At 46.9% G+C, this 10684-nt stretch overlaps 1 protein-coding gene across 1 annotated transcript in view; it reads right to left on the reverse strand.

The window, feature by feature from the left end:
• The window catches only part of LOC140418022 (uncharacterized), a 59211-nt gene extending 53222 nt beyond the window's left edge, over positions 1 to 5989 (reverse strand). Inside the window, 2 exon segments of the mRNA XM_072501452.1 lie at positions 3532 to 4943; positions 5646 to 5989. Coding sequence (XP_072357553.1) covers positions 3532 to 4611 — 1080 coding nt within the window. The 5' untranslated portion in view covers positions 4612 to 4943; positions 5646 to 5989.
• Between the last annotated feature and the right edge of the window lie 4695 nt (positions 5990 to 10684).

A 10684-nucleotide genomic window follows, 5' to 3' on the forward strand; every position in this document is an offset into this window, starting at 1 on the left:
CCCTCTGCGACCTGAGCCTCTTGTGCAGTTAACGGGAGTGGTTATAGTGGTAAAGGGACCCGAGTATAGATGGACCCAGGCGGCCTGTCAATAAGTCACCGAAGGCGAACATGCAGGTGAAGCAAGTTATTAGGAAGGTTAATGGCATATTGGCCTTTATCACAAGAGGATTTGAGTATAGGAGTAGTGAAGACTTGCTTCAATAGTATAGAACGTTGGTTAGACCACAGCTGGAGTACTGTGTGCAGTTTTACTCCCCCTACCTTAGGGAAGATATTATTGCCATAGAGGGACTGTAACGAAGATTCATTAGACTTGTTCTGAGCAAGATCGGACTGTCCTATGAAGAGAGATTGGGGAACCTGGGCCTCTTTTCTCCAGAATTTTGAAGAATGAGAGAGGATTTCATTGAAACTTACAAAATCCATAAAGGAATAGACAGGGTGGGTGCAGGTCTGATTTTTCCCCTGGTTGGAGAGTCTGGAACCAGGGGACACAATTTCAAAATAGGGGAAAGCCACTTAGGACCAGTCTCGGAGAGAATTTCTTTACTCAGGTGGTTGTGAATCTTTGGAATTCTCTACCCCAGAGGGCTGTGGGAGATCAGTCATTGAGTGTGTTTGAAGCAGAGACTGACAGATTTCTAAATCCCAATAACACAAAGGGATATGGGGATAGTGTGGGGGAAAAGGCATTGAAGTGAATGATCAGCCATGATCATATTGAATGTTGGAGCAGGCTCGATGGGCTGAATGGCTAACTTCTGTTCCTATTTTCCAATGTTCCAAAGGTAGGTAGGAAAGTAAATTGTGAAGAGGACATCAGGAGACTACAAAGGGATATAGATAGGTTAAGTGAGTGGGAAAAGATCTACCAAATGGAGTATAGTGTGGGAAAATGTGAAATTGTCCATTTTGGCAGGAAGAATAAAAAAGCTTATTATCTAAATGGTGAGAGATTGCAGAGATCTGAGACTCAGAGGGATCTGGGTGTCCAAGAGCATGAATCACAAAAGGCGAGTATACAGGTACAGCAAGTAATTAGGGAAGCTAAAAAGTAGGGAGGTTAACCTTCAGTTATACAGGCCATTGCTGAGACCACATCTGGAGCACTGTGTACAGTATTGCTCTCATTTAAGGAATGATGTCAATGTGTTGGAAGCAGTTCAGAGAGGGTTTACTGGACTCATACCTGGAATTGGAGGCTGGTCTTATGAGGAATGATTGGACAGGCTGGGCTTGTGTCCGATGGAGTTTAGGTGACTTGATTGAACTGTATAAGATCCTGAGGGGCCTTGACAGGGTGGATGTGGAAAGAACCTAGAAACTGGAGTCACTTTAAAAGTAATAACTTGTCCATTTAAGGCAGAGGAGAACTTTTTTCTCTCAGAGGATTGGGAGTCTTTGGAACTCTCTTCCTCAAAGGGCAGTGAAAACAGAGTCATAGAATCACAGAATTTACAGTGCAGAAGGAGGCAATTTGGCCCTTTGAGTTTGCACCGGCCCTTAGGAAAGAGCACCTGACTCCATCCTATCCCTGTAACCCAGCAACCCCACCTAACCTTTTTGGACGCTGAGGGCAATTTATCATGGCCAATCCACCTGACCTGCACATCTTTGGACTGTGGGAGGAAACCGGGGCACCCGGAGGAAACCCACGCAGACGCAGGGAGAACTTGCAGACTCCGCACAGACAGTGACCCAAGCCGGGAATTGAACCTTGGACCCTGGAGCTGTGAAGCAACGGTGCTAACCACTGTGCCATCGTGCTGCCCAATCTTTGAATATTTTGAGAGCAGAGTTGGATAGATGAATAAACAAGGGGTGAAAGGTTATCGGGGGCGGTTCAGTGGGAATGTGGAGTTGAGGTTACAATCAGATCAGCCGGGAACTTATTGAATGGTGGAGCAGGCTCGAGGGGCCGAGTGGCCTATTCCTGCTCCTAATTTGTATGTTATCACATCCTTTATAATAGATTGTAGCATTTTCCCTCCTACTGATGTCAGGCTCATGGGTCTGTGGTTCCCCGTTTTCTCTCTCCCTCCTCAAATAGTGGGGTTACATTTACCTCCTTCCAATCAGCAGGAACCATTCCAGAATCTATAGAATTTTGAAAGATGATCACCAATGTATCCACTATCTCTACAGCCGCCTCTTTCAACACTCTGGGATGTAGAGCAGCAGCTTTTGGGAATTTATTAACTTTCAATCCCATTAATTTCTCCAATACTACTTTCTCACTAATACTAATCTCTTTCAGTTCCTCGTGCTCACTCATCCCTTGGTTCTCCAGTGTTTTGGGGATGATTTCTGTACCTTCTTCTGTGAAGACAGACACACATTGCTTAGTTTCTCTGACATTTCCTTATTCCCCATTATAAACTCTCCTGTCTCTGTCTGGACTGGACCCACATTTGTCTTTGCTAATCTTTTCCTTTTCACATTCCTAGAGGAACTTTTCCAGTCGCTTTTTAGGTTTGCTCTCATACCCTATTTTCTCTCTCTTTAATAATAATATTAATAATCTTTATTGTCACAAGTAGGCTTACACTGAAATGAAGTTACCGTGAAAAGCCCCTCGTTGCCACATTCTAGCGCCTGTTCGGGTACACAGAGGGAGAGTTCAGAATATCCAAATTATCTAACAGCACGTCTTTTGGGACTTTATAAGTTTCTTGGTCCTTTGCTGAATTATAAATCAAGTACCCAATCCTCAGACTTACTACTATTTTGGCCACTTTCCATGGATCTAATGGAATCTTTAACTTTTCTTTGTTAGTCACGGTTGTATCACTTTTCCTGTTGGATTTTTGTTCTCAAAATGAATCTATATGTTACGTATACAGGTGAAATGAAAGTCGCCAAAGTCCCAGCGCTCCATAGTCTGCTCCCCCTTTGACAGAAGAGAGAGCTGACTGGTGGTGATTCAACCTGAGGGTCACCGCACGTCACCTGAGGGGCAATGTTGAGAAGGCTGGGCCTTCATGGATAAGCACAGCTGGTGCGGGAGTTGAAGCGGCACTGTTCATGTTGCTCTGCGTCAGAAGCATGCCACCCATCCAACTGAGCTAACTAATCCCCATGTAAATATGTAATTATTTCTTAAAGATTAGCTATTGCCTGTCTCCCATCAGTTTCCCAATCTATCACAGGTAACTTGCCTCTCATACCTTGACAGTTTCTTTCTGTGAAAGAACACCCACGTAACTTGAACAAAGGAACCATGTAACCATGAGGATCCATCTCCATGGCAGCATAGCATGTTTTGGGGGATTGAAAAGAAAATTGACAACTAAATATCATCAAAAATCCAAACACCTTTTCACTCAGTGATCATTGTGCAATTTGAAGCCAGGTATTCGCAACAAGGCTCAATGAGCATCAGCCCTTTGACCACCGACAAGTCCAGCAGAAAGAAACCCTCCACCCATCCTCATTGACCAACAGTCAGAATGAACAAAATGCCATCCGCAATGTAACTAAGAGCAGAAACAATAACATCAAAATAGAACCACTGAAATTAATTATGAACTTGGTGTCTCATCATGTGCGATGAATCATGGAATTCCTTCCCACATTGACAGCATGTGAACGATCTTTACCCAATGTGAACTCGCTGGTGTGTCTGCAGGTTGGAGAATTGAGTAAATCCTTTCCCACACTGAGAGCAGGTGAACGGCCTCTCCCCAGTGTGAATTCGCTCGTGTGTCTGCAGGTTGGATAATTGAGTGAATCCCTTCCCACATTGAGAGCAGTTGAACGGCCTCTCCCCAGTGTGAACCCGCTGGTGTGACTGCAAGGTGGATGAATCACTGAATCCCTTCCCACATTGAGGGCAGGAGAATGGCCACTCCCCGGTGTGAATACGCTGGTGTCTCAATAGATGGGATGAATCAATAAATCCCGTCCCACACTGGGAGCAGGTGAATGGCTTCTCCCCAGTGTGAACTCGCTGGTGTGTTTGCAGGGTGGATATTTGAGTAAATCCTTTCCGACACTGAGAGCAGGTGAATGGCCTCTCGCCAGTGTGAACGCGCCGGTGTGTTTGCAGGTTGGATAATTGAGTAAATCCTTTCCCACACTGAGAGCAGGAGAATGGCCTCTCCCCAGTGTGAATTCGTTGGTGTGTCAATAGGTGGGATGAATCACTGAATCCCTTCCCACATTGAGAGCAGGTGAATGGCCTCTCCCCGGTGTGAATTCGCCCATGTACCTGCAGGTGGGATAACTGAGAGAATCCCTTCCCACACTGAGAGCAGGTAAAAGGCCTCTCCCCAGTGTGAATACGCTGATGTTTCTGCAGAGTGCATGAATGTCTAAATCCCTTTCCACACTCAGGACAGGTGAACGGCTTCTCCCCAGTGTGAACTCGCTGGTGTTTCTGCAGGGTGGATGAAAAACTGAATCCCTTCCCACATTGAGAGCAGGTGAAAGGCTTCTCCCCAGTGTGAACTCGCTGGTGTGTATGCAGACTGGATAGCTCAGTGAATCCCTTCGCACACTGAGAGCAGGTGAATGGCCGCTCCCCAGTGTGACTGCGTCGATGAGTTTCCAGTTCTGATGGAAATCTGTATCCCTTCCCACAGTCACCACATGTCCATGGTTTCTCCATGTTTTGGGTCCCCTTGTTTCTCTCCGTGTCGGATAATCAGTTGAAGCCTCATCCACACACATAAGACGTGTACGGTCTTTTCCGCTGTGAATGGTGCAATGTTTTTTCAGGCTGTCTCACTGGTTCAACCTCTTTCTACAGTCAGTGCTCTGGAACATTCTCACTCACATATGTGTCTCTGCATTTTCAGTGTCTTGATGCAGACAGAACAAACATTTCTCCTTCCAGAGTCAAATGCAGATAATGTTCATCTCCCAAGGAATCGAGTGACTCTGACAGATCTCGACGTGACGTTTGAGATTACTGCCTGTAATTCCTCCTCTTCTAATATCCTGTAAAATGTTTGAAGACGCAATATAACAAATGTAATTTATTACAAAACCAGCAATAATCATAGAATTTACAGTGCAGAAGGAAACCATTTGGCCCATCGACTCTGCACCGCCCTTGGAAAGAGCACCCTACTTAAGCCCACACCTCCACCCCGTGAACCAACCTAACCTTAATGGACATCAAGGGCAATTTAGCATGGCCAATCCACCTAACTTGTGCATCTTTGGACTGTGGGAGGAAACCAGAGCACAAGGAGGAAACCCATGGAGACACGGGGAGAACATGCAGACTCCACACAGTGACCCAAGCCGGTAATCGAAGCTGGGACCTCAGAGCGGTGAAGAAACCGTGCTAACCCCTGTACTACCAATGTATCTAATCCGTGCCATGTAACAACACCAGACATATCTCAAGACTGATATTAATTTACTGCCCCCTTAAATGTCAGCCATCGCCTGGGAAAAGCAGGTCTTTAATTGTGAACATTAGGAAAGAGACCATCCTTTTAGTCAGACAAATAAATGTGTCAAGCTGAGGGAGCAAAGGATGTCAATGTCTTTGAGAGAGAGAGAGAGAGAGAGAGAGAGACCTGGGCCAAGCTTTGCAGAGTCTGCACCCTCCCTGGATTCACTTCCTTTCCCTTCAGTTGCTGCAAGTGACCAATTGAAGGTGAGAATGAGAAAAGAAAGTGTTTTACTCACAGATGTTGGAGACAGGAGGAAGTTTTACCTCCAACTTCCGCTTTGTATGACGTCAGTGGAAACCTGCTTGAATCAGCCAATAGGAATTACCCTGTTCGGCGGTGACGTCTCCGGGTTCCGGCGCGCGGACACGGGAACGCCGCCCCCTCCCCCACAGCTCCTCGAAACAAGGTTTCCAGGCAACCAGCTGACAGCTCCGGCCAGCGCGAAAAGCCACTCGGCGATCTCTCCCTCCCCTGTGGTCCGGGACTGCGCATGTCCAAGGGAGAGTGGAAGTTGCGTAATTACGGGGGCGAGGCTACCCCTGACTTTCCTTCTGAGCTGTTCACCAATGGGAAGACTTGTCCAGCTGAAGGACTCTGGTCCTACAGCCAATCAGAGCGCGGGCTTTGTGAGGACGAACATTGAGCTTCACACAGACTGAAACCTCCTCCTGTCTCCAACATCTGTGAGTAAAACACTTTCTTTTCTCCCCCTTTCAGTTGTTTCAGTCTGGTGTTGTTATCTGATATAGATTAGATATATTATTGATGGTTCAGTAGTAAAGTATATTTATTATTATTTCTGGTTGTGTAATATTGTCCTGCAGCTATGTTATATATTTCCAGTCATCTCTTCCCTCAGAGGGTTGTTAGTCTCTGGATTTCTCTTCCACAGGGACCAGTGGAGGCCGGGAGGGGCATTGAATATTTTCACAGATAAATTGGACAGATTGTTTTAAAACATTTTTTTTAACAATAAACACAACGGAATAACAAAAACTGGTGGAAATTGGGTACAGAGCAGAATAAGAGATATTGCCAACAAAAATACAAGGTATTGCAGAATTATTTCAGAACATGATACTTGAGGGGCCTAGGCTCGCCAGATAAAATGCCAGAGCAATTGAACAGTTAACATGTTAACATAGTGGACGCGAATCTACGAAGACGAACAAATTCCCCTAGCCAGCACGTTTAGCTGCGAGTTTCCCGCCACACGCAGTGCAGAGAAGCACATGACTATTCAACACGCCTCACGTTGTATAAGGAACATGAACAAGCAATGCGCGGCCAAGGCTGCACAGTGGGGAGTTCCGCTGGTCAGAACTCCCCGCTGTCATGAGAGATCGGGAGGCCATTTTTAAATGCTGTCTCGATCTCCGAGGCCTCCAGAATGAACCCTGACCTCCCCTCTGCTCTACACCAGCCCGAGCAGAGTATGGGAGGACCGCCGGCCCCACCCGCACCATCCTCAAGACTCATTCTGGGCACCACTTGCCCGATCGCACGCATGTAAAAAATGCCAGCCTGGCACCTGAAAGTGCCAACCTGCTGGCAGTGCGACCTGGACACCTTGGTAGTGCCAGGCAGGCACCCAAACGGCACCAGCAAGGTGCCAGGATGGCACTGCCAGGGTGCCTAGATGGCACCAGAAGTGCCAGGGCGCCACCCTGCCCAAAGAGCATGCAGTTTGTGACCTACAATCCCCTGGGAGACCCCTACAAGTGCTGTTCCGTCTGTCTCTTTTTATAGGGTCCAGTGCTGAACGGTGCCCTCTCAAGGTCTCTGAGGCGAAGGGATTGAATCCCAAAGCCTCAGGTACCTCGGGAATCTGCACATTAGGGTGAGACTGATGGCCTCGCCCTAATATGCAGTTTTGCCAAAAAGTGATCCCGCCCATAATGACGGGATTTACATCACAACTTCTCGCGAGATCGCGTTGAATCTTGCAAGGCGTGGCAAGCCGAGTAGATCCCGGGACAAGGTCTCCTGGCTTTCATTAGCCACACAGCACTGCGGTGAGCTGCTTTGCCGGTGCAGGTTGGCCATTGGATCGCACCCAGTGAGTGAGGAAAGAGGGTAAAATCATATACAAACAGGAGGATAACAATACAGGTTACACACCCAGAGTTTTTCAAAACATACTAACAATATGGTCATATTCAAATGAATAAGTTAAATTGAATTCACTCATGGAAATCCCAGTGAGTTCACACTGGGGAGAGGCCGTTCACGTGCTCTCAGTGTTGGAAGGGATTTGGTCATTCATCGCACTTGCTCAGACACAACAAGTTCACAATTGATTACTGGGATTGGATTCTGCGGTTATTGTTTCTGCTCTCAATTACATCCAGGACTGCATTTTATTCAGTTGGTCAATGGGGAGGGTTGGAGGATTTCTTTCTGCTGGACTGACTGGTCTCATGACTTTGTGTCCAGTGGGCTGATACTTGAGCCTTGTTGTGAATACCTGGTTTCAACTTTCACAAGGACTACAGATTGAAGGGGTGTTTGGAAGTTAGAAGATATTTCATTCCCATTTCTGTTTGGAATCCCCCAAATCATACCACATTGCCATGAAGATGGGATATGGTCATGACTTGGTTTATTTTTTTAATTTATCTGTGTCTTTCTCACAGCAGGGTATGAGGGGCAAGTTGTCTGAGGTAGAATGGGAAATTACCTTAATGGTTTGTTGGCTGACAGGCAATAGCTAATATTTAAGGAATTATTGCATTTTACGAGGGGATTAGTTAGCGCACTTGGCTGCACTGCTGGTTCATGATGCAGAGCGATGCCAACAGCACGGCTTCAACTCCTGTACCGGGTGCGATTATCAATGAAATGGCCTTCTCAACATTGCCCCTCACCTGAGGTGTGGCGACCCTCAGATTCAATCTCACCAATCAGCTCTCTCTCTCCCAAAGGGGAAAGCAGCCTATGGTCCTCTGGGACTTTGGTGACTTTCATTGATACAACAAATATAGATTCCTTTAAGGAACAAAAATCCAACCGGAAAGGTGATGCAACGGTGGCTAATTTCTGGTGTTAATAGTGTGAATCTTTGATGCACATTCTCCAGTGCCACTATTTCCTTTTTCTGAATGGAGATGACAAATGTTGACAGTGCTCCCAGTTAGTCTAACCCTGGTTCTAAACAAGTTGAACATAACCTCCCTGCTTTTCAATTCTATCACTCCATAATGGAATCCTATATATGGGCTCCACACTTTAGGAAAGATGTGACGTTCTCAGATAGGGTGCAGAGGACATTTATGAGAACGGCACCAGGGATGAGGGACTTCAGTGAGGTGGAGAGACTGTAACATTTGAAATTTCTCTCCTTAGATCAGACTGGCATCAGGGTTGAAAATGGGGCCATTCGGCCCATTGGATCCATGCCAGCTCTCTGTGGATCAAACCATTGTCCTATTCTATAGAAAATAGGAGGAAGAGGAGGCTATTAAGTCCTTCGAGCCTACTCCACCATTCATTATGATCATGGCTGATCATCCAGTTTAATAGCATAATCCCACTGTCCCCCTGCCCCGCTTCTTGAAAACATACAATGTTTTGGACTCAACTATTCCAGTGGTAACTAATTCCACAGGCCGACCACTCTCTGGATCAAGAAATGTCTCCTCATCTCTGTTCTCATTGGTCTACCCCGTATCCTCAGACTGTGACCCATATCCCCTTATCCCTGTCGGTTTATTTCCTTCAAGAATCCATCCAATTTCCTTTTGGAAACATTCCATCATCTCTGCTTCTACTCCACTCATAGGAGGTGGGTTCCAGGTATTTCCCACTTTCTTCAAATGCAAACGAGTCTCAGGGAGCACAGAAAGAGGCCATCCCACCCATTGTTCCTATTCTAGCTCTTTGAATGAACTATCTAATTGGTCCCATCGCCCGGCAAGTTTCATTTCCTATCAAATCTGTCCAGTTCCCTTTTGAAAGTTACAGTTGAATTTACTTCCTGCACCTTTGTCAGGCAGAGAATCCCAAATCACAACAACTCATTCTGTTTTAAATCAATAAATTCCACGATATGCTGTATTTGGATTTTCACAGGTGATTTGAAATTGAGTGAAAGACATGGGGCTGGATTCTCTGTTCCTGAGATTAAGTGTTGACGCTGGGGCAGGATTTGTGGACTTTGGCGACAGCAAAACTGGTGCCAAACCTGGACCGATTCAGCGACTGTGGAGGGGCTAGCACCGGCACCACGTGGAACACATTAGATTCCAATGATAAACAATGCGGGATTTGCCGGGTCCATGATTGACACTCTGAGGCTGACAAGCTGTAGTCGCATATACACATTACAATCCTCACAAACACACACTCATTCCAGCCAACAAGATGGCACTGGTTGTGCTAGAGTGCGCCCATACAGCTGATGGGTCGCTGGGGCCAGAGGGCACCTAGGGGGGGTGGCCTGGGGTCGGGCACCTAAAAGACCCATGGCCCTACGACCACAGTGGGCGGTCAGCAGCAGCGCAGCTGCATAGCTGCCTTTCCAGCTGAGATAATGGTGTTCCGTGCCCATCCACCCCGACCCCACAGCCCCACTCCTGGCTACCCCCGCTACTCCCCCCAGCCCTGGCAAAAGCCCCCTGGCCAGCGGGACAACTATCAGCAAACTATAGCGATGTTGGACACTTCTGTACCCAATCTCTGTCCCTCAGAAGCCACAACGCTGGTTTCACGATTTTTAAAAGCTCAACGGAACTCGGTCCATCGGAGGCGGAGAATCGCGGTGGCACCGGAGAATACTGGGTCAGGGCCGCTACTGATATGCAAGCGGTGTTTACTGTACCTGCATTCTGGACTGCATTGCTGCTGTCGAGGTCATGGAGAATTGCGATTTGGCGTCAAATCAGCACCCGCCGTGATTTTGGCATCAGAACCTATTCTCTGCCCAATTGCATTTCCCAATTTCGAAGGGAGAATCCTGCCCAAGGTTGTTACACAAAATTAAGACTCAGTTTCTTTGAATGTCTGTGACCCCTGGTTCTGGAAACCCCCACCATCGGAAACATCCTTCTTGCATCAGCGTTGTCGAGTCCTGTTAGAATTCCCTCTCATTCTTCTGAACTCCAGTGAATACAATCCTAACCAATTCAATCTCTCCTCATAAGTCAGTCCCGCAATCCCAGGAATCAGTCTGGTAAACGTTTGCTGCAATCCCTCTGGAACAAGAACATCCTTCCTCAGATAAGGAGGCCAAAACTCCATACAATATTCCAGGTGTGGCCTCACCAAGGCTCTGTA

The sequence above is a fragment of the Scyliorhinus torazame genome, chromosome 5 (assembly GCF_047496885.1).
Source record: "Scyliorhinus torazame isolate Kashiwa2021f chromosome 5, sScyTor2.1, whole genome shotgun sequence".
NCBI classification, from domain to species: domain Eukaryota; kingdom Metazoa; phylum Chordata; class Chondrichthyes; order Carcharhiniformes; family Scyliorhinidae; genus Scyliorhinus; species Scyliorhinus torazame.